Source organism: Varroa destructor, unplaced genomic scaffold (assembly GCF_002443255.2).
Source record: "Varroa destructor unplaced genomic scaffold, Vdes_3.0 BEIS01000004.1, whole genome shotgun sequence".
NCBI classification, from domain to species: domain Eukaryota; kingdom Metazoa; phylum Arthropoda; class Arachnida; order Mesostigmata; family Varroidae; genus Varroa; species Varroa destructor.
This window is the reverse complement of record NW_019211457.1, coordinates 17,385,520-17,402,571: the sequence shown is the minus strand read 5'-3', so window position 1 is coordinate 17,402,571 and position 17,052 is coordinate 17,385,520. Positions and strand designations below refer to the sequence as shown.

The window sequence follows — 17,052 nt, the reverse complement described above, 5'->3', positions numbered from 1 at the left end:
TTTTCTTTACAGGCCAGTAGCTCTTACAACCGTGCATTTTCATTACATTGCGCCGAAAGTGACAGTTTGTCATCAATATATTGTACAGCACTTAGAACCGAAACTTTCGATATGATCACTTGTTGGGCAATGTATTTTAACAGGATTTGTAGCTTATTTCTTAAACCATTGTCATACCGTAGCATTTGAACTCTGGCTTAAGTACCATCAGTCTATCAACAGTTTTTAGAACAGCATAAAATAAATTGCGCGCTTTCTCTGTAGATACTAGACACCTATGTTCTAATAATTTTATTGTACTAATGGGCTCTACTACGCAAGTAATTTGCCCTTTAAGGAATCACATGCAGCAGCAAAAAAAAAAACAGAGAATCATGACAAACCTGACATTTTCCTTCAAGCGAATCTTGTTAGGTCAGATTAGGTGTCCATGCAGCCGGTATTAGTAAACAGCTGTCCCGACGCTGCGGTTAACTATAGCGCTAACATTAGTTCAATGTTATTCAATAGTGGTACGGTTCCGTGTAAATATTTTCAGGTCTAGAAGGTACAGCATTTTTTTTTTGCCAATTTGCAATACGTTTACGGCAGCTTTGGGCTTCCTTCTTATCTCACTAAACATTTATTTCATCTATAATTTCTATTATACTAGTAGAGAATTAAATGAAGATTGCTTGTAATCATTGTCGTCGACAATTTCATGAATGGCAGGTAATTAGTACTAGAGGCTAGAAACCATACCGGTTCCGTTTTGTAAGCAGGTAGGAAATTATTTTCAAATATGATAAGTCTGGTTGTTAACCCTTACCTGAATTTTTCTGATTCACTCTCCATTTCCATCCGATTCCATTATATCTACAGATTGTCTTTTTTGTAAATAGTTAAATCTTATGGATCGTTTGAATCCATAATTAATAAATTATGACAAACGTTACACGAGCGTTGATATGTTAAGATTAAGCTACTAACAAAAAGATACACGAAACTTTCCCATTATCGCTATTCTGATCGTAAGTTGATCTCACTCAATGACAAACCTTCACTCTATTGCTGTGTAAAAAGGAGATAATTAGATAGTGTTTATCTATTTTTACCTACTTTATCTAGTTAGTGAATGGTACATACGTATATATATGCGCGTAATCTATAATAGGTGTCAAGTGTTTTGAAGGTCATACATTTAAGCAAAATTTCATATATTATTATCCCGCAATTAAGATTGTACAGCGAAAAAAGAATCACTCACTTTATTGGTCATCCAAAAAGTTAACCCTCTATGTAGAAATACGAAATATAACGACGACACATAACCACCTAGCCAGTGCATGATAATGGTTGATCCAATAAATAGCGAATTTGTATAATTAAATAAAAGGCGGTACATAGTGCACCCAAAATTTGCTCTATGAGATACACTCACTAATTTCATTTTTGATCATCTACGATCTTTTTGCTACTATTTTGCAAGAAGCCATTCTAGAATTACTCAATGTGTTTGTTAGCTTTGTTATTTCCGAGCAGATGGCGCCCTGTTCGATTGCTTGCGTGCAAGTGAAAGCTTGATTCATAGGGTAGTGGTACAGTTCGGTAGATCTTTTAAAGCATACGTGAACGAAGCTACATTTCACGCCTAGAGAAGTATGGATGATGATGATCACATCACTTTGGAAAGCGACTTCGTCTGCGGAGCAACTTTTCCCCGGGACACTGGCAAGCCGCTGGGCAACCGACGTCGCATTACGCAAAACAGACCCCAGCGAATGCTTGAGAATAGGGCGTAGCTTTGCCTACGAGTTAGGGAATGATTCATGGAATGGTGAAAATTATAAAAAGCAAAAAGCCACCGCTGGCGGCGGCCGCCGACGCCGCCGCCATCACTGCTGCCTCTGCGCTTCGCTGAAGGAGGAAAGTGCTTTCTCTATTATCACCTGCCCATAGTAGACTACGGGGGGAGCGCCAGCAGTGGCCAAGCGTTTGGGGCCCTAGCAAAGTGTTACGATTTTTAAAACTTTTCATTTTCTCTGATGCGTGCCTTCAGCCTCTGCTTCGCCGGTCCTCACAAACACATACAAATAAATAACCTGACGGGATGTCGTGTTGGTGGCGACCTCAGTCGAAGCTCGACCGTATAGGTAACGGCAATCATAGGAAATTCGACGCCTTCCTCCGTTATCGTTTTCGTACGACTTTCACATAATTCTATAATTGCACTTCGAATCTTCCACAGTCAGCCATGGAATTTCTCATTTAGTTTTTTATGTTGTCGGCATTGATATATTTGTCTCGAATGTCATTACAGGCTGGGTGCCAAGCCGCCGGTAAGCCTATGCAGTTCGTCTGCAGTTGAAATCGTATCGTATGAATTCTACTGTGAACTATATCACTAATTTACGTAGATGGATAAAAACAACGTGCAATTTTCTAAATCCTTCCATGTCCACATTTGAACATTTGCCATCTAGTAAGCCTTTATAAAGCTTGCGGTGCTTAAAAAAAACATGCACTACATGCCGTTTGTTTCGATTCCCCGCTTCTTTTTTCCATAACTTTTCGATGTAATTCACAGCCTCATCCGAGTTAAAGGCTATAGAATTAGCCCCAATAATGTCGACTGTTTCAACACACTGAAAGAATCGAATCTATCAAAAAGGACCCGTACGTACCTGAAAGAACAGATGCGTACCTAAAATGTACATAAAAAGGCTTCTTAGATCTTCAAATATGAGAGACATTTCAACTGCAGATATCATGTTTTTTGTGCTACTTTATGTGTTATTGATTGTTCGTGGCATTTCTTTCTTTCGGCACTCCGCACTGTGATATTATGCATTGGTCCCGAACGATTCATAATGATTGCAATTATTTTTTGAAGAACAATATCAAGGCAAATCCGGTCATCGGCAACGATGAGTAGTCGAGGGTGGTGACGGCTCAGTTGTTTACATGAGCTCCGTTATCATTTACCTTGAGTCAGCGAAGTCCCTGCGCAGGCGATGATAAGTAATCCAATAAATTTCCGCGCCCTCTTTCTTCCAAAAAGAGGAACCACGGCCCCACGATAGGGGGGGAGTCTCATCGTCGCACTTCTACCCGTATCCATTAAATCGCTATGGGTGTATCCAGACTGCCCCCAAAGGACAGTGCAGGTTTCGCACCTTAGTTCACTGGTGCTTATCCATTGACGCCGGTACTTAGGTCATTTGATTTCGTTTTAACTGCGGTTGCACTTTTCGAACTTCAGCTTGGTCCCCTGCACCGTTTCTAGGCCGAGCCCCAACTCCCATACACTTTATAACACTCCTTCACCTTATTCAACCACTCGTCTATTCAACAAAGGACGGAGAATTACAGAAAAATGCGAGATTCGAACGCACCCCGGTGAGAACGTAAGCTCATTGTCCACTAAACATTCACCTAATCAAACCGCAGACGATTTCTCTTCAGGAAGCATGAGCAATAGAGACAATATCCAGAAATAACCACACCAACACAATCACCCTGTTTCTATTCTGCCATGAAAAACATTGTACAGCCCCATTAATATCGCAACCACAAACATGCAGCCTGCCTCCCTCAGTTCACTTCAATTTCATCTCAATTTCAATAGCATTAGTACCTTCTCCTGTACATATTAGGGTCAGCTGTTTGCTTTGAAAATATCAGCAGTAACTACAGCCTTACGCACAGCAAACACATATGAACTATATATATATATATATATATATATATATGTATATATATATATATATATATATATATACAAAACGAAACAAATTCACGTGGAAACCAATACACAACAGCTGTCGTTGCTTCTGCGGCGATTGCCATGCAGGGGTGTGCTGATGTGCGAGCTGCTGTTGGCTCTGCTATCCGTTGATTTTGGTGGCCCTAACGGAACTGGCGGCCGTTCACGACAACCGTTGAACGGCGCGCGCGCTGTGAGAGATGTGCGCAACCATAGCCCCGACGATGGCGAGGAGAACGGGCATGAAGTCAGCGATTAAGAACGAAGACGAAGTAACTGAAGTCTGCTACAGGAGTTTTGCAGCAGCAACGGCGCCAGCAACTGGCCCAATCTATTCCGTCGTGTACTATCGAACAACGACGGCTGTATTATCGCCAGCTTCAATTGCGCGATCTGTGGCAGCAGAGGTAGCACTGGCGATGGCTAGACTTCGCTGACGCGAGGCCGCGGCGTTCATGGCAAGCACTAGTTGGCGCCATGGCTTCATGATAGACGTATGAACACTGCCACCGTTGTCGTGATCTTTTTGTTGAACGCGATCTACGTGGGGCAGTTAACGTTACTCGACGGCATACGATGCCGTTTGGTTCAATGAGAGAGTAATACAAATCCACTTTATTCGAATGTACTTTTCTGAGTCAACGGTTTGACAGTGGAAACACCTCCGTTTGTCTGATGCGATCAATTCTCCCTCTGGATCTGATACTGTGCCCAGAGGATCCCCCAGACTATGAGATTAGCTAACTAGTTACGGAAATTCAAATAGACGGCCTACAGCCGAGGTACGTGACATGAACGATTCAAGTCGAAATAAAAGGGTCGGAAAAAATACGAGTAATGATTTCTATTAGCTGACAGTCAATCAGTTGATCAAAGTACGCGGTCGATAGTTGCTTGACAATGTGAAATATATCTTCATTGCAAAATTGATGCATGAAAACCGGGCACAGTCGACTGACTTGTGGGAGGGTTGTTGGCTATGGAACTTTAGAAGTTTTTGAGAAGGACGTGACCAGCCGGTTGAATGGGGTGCAAGTGTGGCATTATGAGATATCTTGTTTGACTCAGAATCGCACATTAAACACAACGATATGATCTATCGAATAGTAGAATACATGAATATTATCAGCTATCGGACCTCAATTGTATATTCGTGAACGTGAACATTCGCAAAAATCTTTCTAATGTTTGAATAAGTAAAGGGACAAATGAAGCGTATCAGTGCTCGTGATCGTATTCCCTGATATACATTGAAGAGGTTTCCCTTTTGGTTTTTTAAGATATCCACCTCGGGTGACCGTTGGCCACTTGCCTGTCAAAAAGGAGTTCAACTTTGAATTACCTCATACAGTCTGCATCTCTGTATTACCTTAGGCCCAAATTCATTGAAATGTATATGTTTAGCTGTCGCTACGAAACTTCTTAGCACTTCTTTATGTAAGATACTTTGTGTCTCCCCATAGGTTTGCATCGCTGGCAGCTACCACCTATTGAGGATGAAAATAAAGCAAACCTAAAGGAAGTGCGGAACCTGGCCTTCGACGGGCCAAGTTATTGTAGTAACTTTTTTTGTTTGTTCATATTTGCCGTATCTGTTTTCAGTGTAAAGGGTACAACGAGCGCCCCCTCTAACCCGTGTTGTGTGAATAGATAAAAAAAAAAACAAAGACGAACACGACAAAGCAAAAAAAATTCGGTAAAATCGACAATCTTAGAGGGCTGCTTGAATTAACGACCTCAGTTATACGTCGGTAAAACTATGTTTAGATGAGGTATCTAAGTTGTCGAGATACAGATTGCAACATCTCATGAAATAAAGTGACTTTCTGCCAAAATTAATCTACTGTTCTTGGCACCACTTCGTTCTGTAAGCATTTAGATTTTCATCTCAAGAGTACATTTAGACATTAGCCGCGTCCTTGGGAGTCTGTTTTGCAAACTTGACCAGCACGAGACTTCAAAGAGATACTACACGGCAATCAGATCATCTTATACTAAGTACTAAAGAGCAAAGGCTAGCTTCCATTAAACTCGTTTAGTCGTAACACAAATGCTAAAACACACATGAATTATTGTCAGCCTCCTACACGCTGTTCGGGGCGGGCCTTTGTCCTTTGAAATAATAGCACGCTTTGTCCAAAAGCACTATTTTAAGCAACATCGAAGTTAACCCGCTTCGTTCTTGCAACTTTACTTCGTGCTTATCGCTTTGCGGTTTGTAATTTTTGTATTTAACTGCAGTAACGATCCCATAACAAATGATGAAAACTATTTTTAGTCCGTTATTCATTCACGCGCTGTATAAGACACCCAGATAACAGTTCGTTAGATCTTAAGAAGAGATGTTAAGTTCTCGGGTTTTTTCATGAGTGGAAAGATGTGCCTAGAGCAAATCGTCACAGGGTCGTTGGCTATGCAGCCAAATGATACCTGTTTTCGCAAATATTGTGGATTTTCCTCGGTACGTGCCTCGGTACCATGTGAACGAACGTCTTACGTTGCTAATAGGGCTAAAAACGCTTTATTTTCAATATGTCTTATAGATAAGCGCATCGTATATATTATCAAGTTAACATGGACACTTAGTTTAGTTTTTTACTCAACTTAAAGAGAACGTAAATTTGTCAAACTGGGACGTACAATCACAGATCTGTTTTAACCGCGATGCATTGAATGATTACTAGATACAACAGTTTCCTGTGAAACATTCTCTTTTACTTTACATTACATTACAAACTTTTCACATTACATGCTAATGATGTTTCTCCGAAAGCGAAAAAATGGTTACGTACAACAAATCTAAGATGCCCTGCAAGGGCGTTCCATTGATTTAGATTAATATTCTGTCTGGCCTTAAACAGAAAACGGTTTGGCAAGCATGAAAGTTTACCACGTTTTGATGTAACCACCACCTCCGAACAAGGTGTTACCTGCGTATATTTTCTGTCTCAATTTGGTCGATCCGATCGAACAGATATATATATATATATATATATATTGACGATCCCGATCGTAAGGACATCAAACAAGTCATCTACCGCATATAAACATATCAACTACCGCTATAATTTACCGCTAATACGTTTAGGTTTGCGAAACCGTTTCCTTGACTTAATTGGCATAAATGCGCATTAAGTCACCAAAAAAAAAAACGCTAACTATTCCTCCATAATGATGAGAGCTATTCTATAATAAGCCTCAACAAAATCTACTGTTTAAGAAGCAACTTGTACAGGGTGCTACATTTCGTTGGAATTTAAAATTTGAAGTAGATTATATTGAGAACTTGATTATATAACCGAAAATAAGAAAATATAGGACTTTTATAATGGCCGAGGTCCGTCCGCATGCTGCAGACGCGTGTTTACTTCGCTGATACTGATCGAGTATGTCGAGGCATATTGAGTCGTCTTGTGAATTAAGATTAGCCCTAAATATCTTTTTAAAATCATTTAATCTTACTAAGATAATTTAACTTATTGAAGTCAGTAGAAATAATCAAAGCAAATATCTTGCAAATGTTTGTTTTATTATGCCGAAGCACGAATGCCCCCAAGTGCCCAACTGTAGGTTTTTGGAAATGCTGCTAACTTTTTTATGATTTCAAGGAGCTCTATGTTGTATAGAGCTCAAACGCTATGTTCACGTTTTACTAAAGAGAGTGTAATTGACGACGCAAAACTAGTACAGCCATCTAGTTAGTTCACACATACATACTGTACGATAGAAAATAACCAATTTGATTATTTACAAGAGCTCATATCATTCGTTTTAGAGAATTTTACCTATTATTACTACCCATGTTCATGAAGACAGACACTGAACACAGGCAATATACTTTCCTATAACGTCCAGGCATAATACAAGCCCAGTTTCCAAACCCATCTACTGCATTCTGTAATTTCTCGTTTAATAGGAGGTATTGCCCCATCATTTTTCAGACCGTTTTGAACATTTGAATCGCATCCCAAATCAAACTTCAGCTATATCCGAACGGCAGCGACATTCAGCGGTGCGCGAAAGAAAAGGAGATGAAAGGAAAAGGAAGAGGGCAGGGACAACGATAAACAGCAGATCGAAGATGTTATAAAAACCGGATGCGTTTCAACGTGCCTCGATTCGTCTGCGTGCGTGCGTGCGTGCGTGCGTGCGTGCGTGTGTAAGAATGAGCGCATGAGTCTGTGTATGGAAGCATATGGACTTCTATTTACGATTTGTACCCCACTAGTGCGCGAAGTGCAAAGCGCAAAGCTCTTGACGGCAAAACGATTCCCAATAGAGTCGAGTCCATTCACTTTAGGAAATCCCACCTTTTTCCGCAAAATGGAGAAAGCAAGTGAAGAAAAGTGAGGATAACATCGGACAGCTGTCGTAATATTGCCTCATGGTCATCGTCCGCCAACTTCGTTCAGCGGAGGGTAGTCTGTTGCTGATGCCTTTCGACCGTCATACGGCTAAATGGTGGATGAAGCTGCTTAGCATTTTTGGTTTTCCTTTTTTTGAAAAACGATATCAAAATGGCTCACAGCTGGCGCGCGTTTGCAAATCTTACGCATACGTCGGAACCGGCCGAGCGGGGTACGAGTCAGCAATCAAACTCGCTAGACACTCTGCCGGCGACGCTCTTTCAGGACGCGGACTCGACGCGGCGGGTGACTAGATGTCATTACCATTGACACTTTACTTGCTCATCGTCATCATCGCTTTGAGTAAGCAGCTCTCATGTCGCCGTTGTCGTTGTGGGACTGGTGGGTAATCGTGGCTTCGGCAGTGATAGCGGATGAGTATTAAGAGGACAGATCGTATTGATAATCAGGCTGACGATAACCATGGGCTACTGATAGGACCGCCTGCGAGGTATACCAGTGAAATATGCGGAGAGCAGGCGAAAGCTAGATATGTCAGCGATTCGTGCCCGCTATCCATGTGTGTGTGTGACTGTTAGAGGGAAGTCTCTATGGAACGATATCGGTCACTTGCTATCACAATTATTGATAATGGCACGATAACGATAACAGAAAAAAAGCGCTACTGATCAAACGAGCGTCTCGCTAGAGTGCCGAGAGTGAAAGAGGGGGCGGGGGGGCGCAAACACAGGACGGAAACATGTATTAACATCTCGATGGAACAAATTTTGGCTTGCTCTGCCTAGCTCATGGTTTAACGCGCCTCCACCATCCGTATGTCGTAAAAGGACACTGCTTTGCAGCGCATAAAGAATCGCACAGAACGGGCGACACCGCGTGCTTTCTATTAAGTGAACAATGACTTAACTAAGAACCGACCGCGCATTCACACGACTTACAACACATTGGAGACTGACATGAGACCAACTATGCTTTCCACAGCATCAACAGTAGCAGCAGCAGCAGCAGCGGCAGCAGCAAAATTAAACGAGCTCACAGAGATGTCCGACCCGTCGCATCGAGACTAGCGGAATCCGAGCGAGACGCTGCAACGACGATCATTGCCGCAGCTGCCGCTAACTCCTTATCGCGTTCCATCTCCGCCGCCGTCACCACCGGCACTCTATACTCCAGCGCTAGCCTCGATAAGAATTGCGCGTGCTGAGTTGTGCCACTAGGGTACGTGGACGTCGGTTCGCCCGTTGCTGTTATTGCCGCTGTTACGGTGGTTGATGTTGAACTGATGCAAGAAGGAATGGCTAAAGTAGAACCTACGATTACTCGTCAGCTCAGCTAAAGACGGGAGTCTCGAAGCGAGTAATGCGAATGGAGACGTTACCGCTCGCACGGCACAAACCTTTTCTACGAATCATTTCATTTACAGAGGACCGGCAAACATCCTATTCAGGCCGATGATCGATGTTCGAGCAACAACTGCATAGCTTTCCCTCGATCAGGGAGGTGATGAATCGCCATGAATGGAACAAGCACGAATAGCTCGAACACGTCGAACTTCTGTCTCTTCGACTCGCTTGTCAGGCTACGGGCACAATTAGCTTGCCGTGGCAATGTTTGTTCGCCAAAGCATTTTTCCCTTAATTATACTGAAGTCTGGAGAGTAAATTGCGCGAAGTAACCGCAGTGCCTAGGGTTGTACGGAACAGAGAAGCGCGGTAAGATGAAGAGTCCTGCTGCATTGTTAACTAACGAATACAGAATTGTTTACGTAAGCGAAGCAGAGCAGACAGCTCACACCAAGTTACCGGGCGGAACCTCGTACTCTGTGCCTAATAACTTCTTTCTGTTTAGCATACACTTCCGAGTTGGTACGAAGCAGCTACGGGGGTGGCATCGATCTTCCGCCTTTAGCTGGCGCGAAGAAAATCGAAAAACCGAATATCTAAGATCTAACTGGCAGTGCTGACCTTTTAGCTGAAACATTGTTGAAACAGACATCGAATTCAACGAATACGGCACTGCGTGGTCTTGAAGTGGAAGCTGAGTTCTGTGGAAACAGTGCACATGTAGCTATGTTTAGAAATTTTACCTCGCAAAAGCTACCTCGTTACGTAACCGAATTATATAATCAAAAGTGCAGAAGTGTCCATTTAACTTGAAAAAAAGAGACTTAATTTGACTACTCGCACAATCCAATGATCTGCTATTCCTCAAAGTGGCGTGCAGTATGGAAAGCACTGAGGTGCGAATGAACACAAGGAATTGTCGTGCTGTGAGAGCTATTCGAATTTGATTCTAATATGGAATACGTTATGAAACTTCATTAAGGTGCATACTTCAATGACTCATGGATGACGTACTTACTTGTAATGCCCCAAGGTCAATTGTGTTCAACTTTGAAAAAGAATTGGACCGCCCGCCGTTAGCGTACTGTCCAGCCAAAGTTGTCAGGAATTTAACAGGCGATGTCATAGAGTTAAGAACGGTAGATAGCGTTGTCATTTTGTCGCTTGTAAGATCTAAAACTTAATGAATTGGCACTCGCGTACTAGTAACGCCCGAAGTATCTCTGAAGTATTTTTATCCCAGACACTGAGTTGCGGTTTTACAGGAGATGGACATAAAAATTTTGTTATCTTTGGTTAGTTCACTTCACAAACGATTGTTGAACTAGCAACACACTCGATGCATTTTAGACGGTCTCGGTACTTAGTCATTCACAATGCGTTCTGTGTTGAGCGTATCAGCTGATACCATAGAAAAAAGTATGACAATAGTTAAGCACTGATAAAAAAACGTGCGCAAACTGTCTTCGAGTGATAGTTTCGTTCTGAAAAACGTTTGTTAGATTTGGAATAATTTTGCAAATTCATCTGGTCTTATTTAAGTTATTGTTGGAACTTACACAAGAAGCACAAATTTGGTAAATGAAGCAAATATCGTTCTAAAAACGTTTGTATTCTTTCAGGTGGCTTTATTCTGTCGAGTTCGGTCCCTTTACGAAAAAGGGACCCTTTACAAGATATCCGATTTTGTTTATTATGCTTAATTAGGACACAATAAAGTTTTCTTCGTGAAAAAGTAGATAGCTAGCTGCGGATCGATACATTTGGGTTAACTGCCTCTGGGCTTCTCTAGTACTTCGTGGACAAAATGCATATTTTCAACATGTGATACTATTTGATTCTACTGTTCAAAGAGTGTAGTATGTTAAATTGAGCTTGACAGACCTGTACAAGACACAACTATCAAAGTGCGTATTACGCTATCGGAAAATATAAAATTTTCATGGTTTACCCGCTATAGACGTTTCAAGTAAGGCGATCTATTAAATAAGAAACGTGAAAGAATAGGTTTCCAAAAGGTAAAAATCATTCGATTCCGAAAATGACTTGAGAGCTGCGTGATGTATTAAAGCAAGCAGTCACTACATAGCTTTCTTTTGGCTTGCCTTACTTTTGGCGTAACGTGTATGCACGTTTTTTTTAATTTACAACTCCTACAAATACTTTCAGCTGTTCACTCTACTACCGTACACAGAGCACATGCAAGGATTTTTACTTAGTTATATAGTGAAATCGCTTTCACTATTAATGTGTCTTTATTAAAGTGAACATTTTTTTTTGTATGCCAATTGGATCTCCTATTTTTAGACCTGATTCGCGAAACGTTGCTGAGGCTTCAAAAGACTCTTACAGTAGAACTAAGGTCACCGGAACAGGCACAAGTACTTCGAAAGAAATCTACGCAAGGTGGGTAAGCAAAATGGGGTCACTTGATAATGGCTACTATGTCTACCTTTGTGCTCCTGGTTTTCGACAGGATACTGAAGGGGAAAACTTGGCCTATTGATTAACTTCCTCTAAAGCGTTTCCTCAAACGTACACTATTTTTCCCTGACTGATTATGCGATTGAGCTTTGTGCTGCTTCTTTTGACTGCATTCTTAGTGAATATTCTGGAAATAAGACCCCATTACACCAACGAAAACAGGCCTCCTGCTGAGCCGGTGATCTTGAGAAATCTTGCGCGGGCAAAAAAAATAGGGATCTTCATGCTAACTCTAAATTCATAAACAGATGTTTTAATCACTGCTAGATTACATTAAATATTGACTCTCAGTACTTACATCTCTTTACTACAACTATGAAACGGACGTATAAAGTAATCGCCTTTTCTTTGTATTTTTGGCGCGATTACACGCATCCATATCACAACAGTTTCAGTGACCGGGTAAACTAGCAGAGCGTCCATATAGCTACCCAAACATCCTGCTTCAACCGTATATGTTAAAATTATTTTTCGACAAGGATTTTATTCACAAGTTTTATTCAAAGATTTGCGAGCTGATAACGTTCCTTGTAACATATTGACATATATAGGAAACACGTAAGTTTAAGCTGTGACTTTTAGAAGAAGACGAACCTGCTTCCGACCCAGAGGCTGTCAACTTGCAAATAAGACAAACTATGAAGCAAGCCGCTGCTGTATAGAAAATAAATCCAACTTAATACGATCGCTTAGAGCATGGTTTGTAATCCACAGTGTTCTAACAAATACTGAATCTTTGTTTACTTTGGTAGTGTAACGACAACTAACATCTGCTCACTTAAAGATCTTAGCGATACTTAATCTGTTTTAGTCTCTTAAGATCGTGTCATGCGGTGAAATGCTGCATCTTGTATTGTATCCCTTTAATTTGTTTTATTCTATGTATATAGAATCATTCATTATTAGTACAAACTTTACGATCAAGTCGCTATTAAGCCGGTTTCAGTTAGCTTATTCACAGCCTAGTAACTACAAGTTTTATTTTTTTATGGCAATGGCCAATTAAGATCGAAAAAAAAATCAAAACAAGTATTGCACGGGCCAAATTGGAAGGTAGACCAATCATTCTGAAAACAAAAAGAGAGTCAATGAGTGTTTTGAGATCAATTTAAAAATTAGTTTTTCTTACCTATCGCCCGTCGCCATTGTATGGAATACCGTACTTAAATTTATTCTCATATAAAGACGAAAACGTGTTTTAATTTACGATACGCTGTATTTTGTTTCAGACGTTGTGTATAACAAATTCTTAAGTAAACATCGCCCCGAAGAGAAAATGCATTGCTTCGAGATATTATTGACATAGGCTTAGAGCTTAGAGTTTACACGACGACGTCCAGTAAATTTTTCTGTTACAAAACAACCACAGCACTTATTGAATAAATACCATCTATTGCTAGATTCACCTATGATACCGCATTGGTGCGATGGAAAATGCTTTCGTAGCTAATAGTACATTGGCCTTTTTGGTTGGCAATTGGCGAACTGGCTTTATTTTCACTCAAGACGCGTAATGGATATTAAGAAGAGCGCCTACAACAAGTATTTCAAGGAAGAAACAAAACATTCGATTAAACAAATTATTCTCAGCAATTATAGATTTCGTAACTTTGCATATCGTATCAAAACATCAAACGTTGCATTTAGGATTAGTAATATCGACCGGGTAACGTTGAGCAACACTTAAGCATTGATGGGAATATCAATTAGTTATGATCTGTGCAGCTTACAAAAGGACGACCGCAGTTCTAGAGGAAAATATGTGTGAGTAGGTATGATAGTTGAGCAGAGTAATTGGCACCCGATGGTGAAATGGGGAACAAACAACTTTGGGATGTAAAGGATGAATCTTGTTCTACCCGTGAGCCTATTGATTTTGCATAAAATACATATGTCATTATTAGATATTTATGGGTAGATTATTGGTTTAAACGTAAGAAGGGTTCCAGAACCATAATTTTAAATGCCCATCGCAAACTAGTTAAGCATAGCAAATCACGGCAATCAAAATACATGTAAGGAATCACGATTTTGAGCATACCGCCTTTCGAAACAATGTTCTCTCGAGGATTCTGTTAAATATATTTCTTAAACAAAATTATAGCGCTGACCAGGTTATTTTCAAATTTATCGGAGCTTTAAGAATGCCTAATGGCTACACGAGGTTCTGGCATAGTTCCTGTAATCACTAATGATCTGGTTACAAGCGATTTTGTGCTCCCTGAAGAGGTCGACATCGATGGAGAAAAAACTCTCCATATGCAAGCACAGTTTTGGATGGTAATAATAGTAATTTAGACCTGTGTGCTGACTTTTGGATTCAAACTGTTGTATGAATCGTTTCGAAAACCCTTTCAAGGAGTTACTTAGTCTCTATAATGCCTACGAATAGACATTCATTTCTATAACAGCTTGAAAACGTATATCTTGGTAATATTTTCATTCAATATCAGGATAAATACACAAAATGTGAACGCTTCTAGGTTTCAGCATCAATCAAGAACATATATGAAAGATCCTCATAAATTACACCGCCGAATTCACCATAAAAGCACATTGCGCATTTCAGGTGACTGGATGTGTAATCATTGTCCATACAAGAGTAATAATCTATCCAACGTAAAGATGCACGAAACCCATCATTTTAAAGGGGCCCAATTTAAATGTCGTTATTGCTCATTTTCGGCTGAGCGGCAGAATGCACTAATATCACATGAGCTAAAACTGCACGTGGATACATTGACTCTCCCTCCAACGGGGCGATCCAGCCAGAGTGGCGGCCATAGTGTACACCAGCAATTGCAGTCTGTGCAGTCAACAATGACCACAACGCAAGCGTCAACAGGATCTGGAACTGTAACACAGACCACGAATTCGAATCAAGGCCGGAAAAAGTCCTCTGGAGGATCCTAGCAAAGGCATTCATTTAGAAAATATCTTTATTTTTGAATGTATATTTTTTACAGGATATTACTGAATTCGTTCCCATTTAGAACAATATTTCTCTGAGCGCATACTCTTTGCTCTAAGCAATCTGCGTGGCGTAGTAATAACAATAATGATAACTTGATGTATATATCACATAAGCTTTTACGGTCATGTTATATACTTTTATATTCTGTTGTTAGGGGGGTCGCTGCTTGTACGCCGAGTCGTGATTCGTTTTGGAAACTACGATAATGAACCCCATCTTATAATTGTCATCATAACATTGCAGTTGTATTATTCGATTTGAGTTGATTTCCTTCAGGATGTATCATCTTAGCAGTGTTGGTAGGTAAACATCTTCAAATTCGTAAGTGCTATAATGGCTTTAAAAGCTGGAGGAAATGCCGAACACCGTGAGATACATGCCGGCATTTGCTTATTATATGGTCACATGGAATTTTTGAATGTTTTGATCATAATTGCGAGTTTCTCTGTCTGATTTAAGTGTTTCCGATTACAACTGATTTGATGAGCGTTAGTTTCTCTCTGGTAACAATCACCCAGCAAATCGAGTAAGTAAAATAACATTTTTCAAGAAATAATGTTTGGGTTTCCAGCTCTTGTTACGAAAATATAAAAACCTATTTAGGTTAATAATTACCATGACAGTAACAAATTATATCCAACCGCTTGCACGAAATTCGTCTTCTGCACTTTACATAGGCTAATCAGAAAGCTGCTAAATAGTTGGCTGTCAACAAAAAAGCTAAAATGTTGCGTCTACTTTTGACTACCTTCCGTGTTCCTTAGATGTCTTTGCAGGCCTGGGCTGTCGCTAGCTGCCAATAGTACAAAGCACGCCGGGGGAGCGGGGGCGATCAGATGTACATATAACTCTGAACCTACTCAGCGGAAACACTACAGTACCTGTTAGTTAAATGGGTTGGGACATATACACAATTCACAACTTCATTCTTGTTAGTACCGAAACAAAAAATCAGTAATTTTTTCTTTCAAAGTTCCCTGCACAGTATATCTCTTACCAAAGATTAGTATGGGTTTTATGGCTTTGTTTTCTGTTAAGTACAGAATAACCCTACTTTGATTTGAGTAAGATTATTCTGTCAACTACGGAGGTTCAAAGATGCGTGCCAACTATACAACTCGTAAGAAAAACCTGAAGCTGAACAGCGTTTGAAATATAAAAACTCAGGCATTTGTGACGAACCTCTAAGTTAACCTTAATAAAAAAAAGGAGCAGAACCAATCGATTTGTTTATGGGAATTAGTAAATACAGGAATCAAATGTCAAGACCTTAATAAATGAATGACCTCAAAGCCTGCCCTCTTTGCATTCACTAAATGAATAAAATAATTGTTTACTATATATACATTATCAGACCTTATTCTTTCCAGTTATCTTCATAATCATGTGATTCGTACCTCCTTTAAATTCAGCGACGGTTGTAAGCGAATAGCGTTGTTAGTATTTTGGTTTTGATTAGTTCTTGGTAGTCCCAACCATGATCAGGGCTGCGCTCTTCTGGATGCATCACGAACATTGTTCCATAGAATAGCCAGCTCAAATCGTTAACCTTTAGAAGTATTTTTATTTTTTTTACCGGACTATACGACTATATTTCCTTATAGCCTTAAAAACTGTTAGGGTTTTCTTACAGGATATAATATTGCAGGTCATTCATATATATATCCATACCTCAAAATAGATTTGTTATTATATATTAGATAGAACATCTATATCTCTAGGTTTCGGAACCTTAAATGTTCAAAAAAAAATGTTCAACACAAGAGAAGCGTCAGTTCACAATTTCCACTCTCATAGTGAACGGTTGAGAAACTAGCATAAATATAGATATATATGCGGATAAAGATACGTTCGATCCGCAATTAAAGCACCCGCCTGAATGCGATAGCTTCTTGCGGGCATGCCATTTCGAATATTTAACTGGTCCAGTTCATCCCTAAGGTGACGCTTTACTTCAGTACGGTAGACGTTCATCATTTAAAAGAAGCTCCTCTTATATTAGCAGTAAATATGTTCTGGAAAGTTGTGAGCTTCCAAGAGTTAATAAAGCAATGAATATCCTCTCCGCTAAAAAAATTATGCTTCTTTAAAAATGTCAGTATCAAGGCTTATTATATTTACAGATTTTATTGATGTAAT

The 17,052-nt window shown here is 40.1% G+C and overlaps 2 protein-coding genes across 20 annotated transcripts in view; one reads left to right on the top strand and one right to left on the bottom strand.

Moving 5' to 3' along the window:
* Positions 1-4,198, bottom strand: part of LOC111248637 (CUB and sushi domain-containing protein 1-like) — a 98,900-nt gene extending 94,702 nt beyond the window's left edge. Inside the window, exons 1-2 of one of the 5 annotated variants that reach the window (XM_086988344.1) lie at positions 2,965-4,186; positions 2,664-2,683 (exon numbers count right to left, since the gene is read on the bottom strand). Coding sequence is in view for 4 of the 5 variants with exons in the window: in XM_022801312.2 (XP_022657047.1) it covers positions 2,965-3,100 (136 nt within the window). In the remaining variant the exon portion in view is untranslated. Of the gene's footprint in view, positions 1-2,663; positions 2,684-2,964 lie in introns of all 5 variants that reach the window. The other 4 variants (XM_022801312.2, XM_086988345.1, XM_086988343.1 and 1 more) reach the window with 4 other exon arrangements.
* The window catches only part of LOC111248639 (uncharacterized), a 38,184-nt gene extending 21,926 nt beyond the window's left edge, over positions 1-16,258 (top strand). For 4 of the 15 annotated variants that reach the window (XR_015327304.1, XR_015327297.1, XR_015327302.1 and 1 more), the window contains 4 exons: positions 11,763-11,861; positions 14,509-14,857; positions 15,068-15,439; positions 15,678-16,258. Coding sequence is in view for 3 of the 15 variants with exons in the window: in XM_086988368.1 (XP_086844494.1) it covers positions 10,457-10,584; positions 11,763-11,861; positions 13,169-13,181 (240 nt within the window). In the remaining 12 variants the exon portion in view is untranslated. The other 11 variants (XR_015327298.1, XR_015327303.1, XR_015327307.1 and 8 more) reach the window with 11 other exon arrangements.
* The last annotated feature ends 794 nt before the right edge of the window (positions 16,259-17,052 follow it).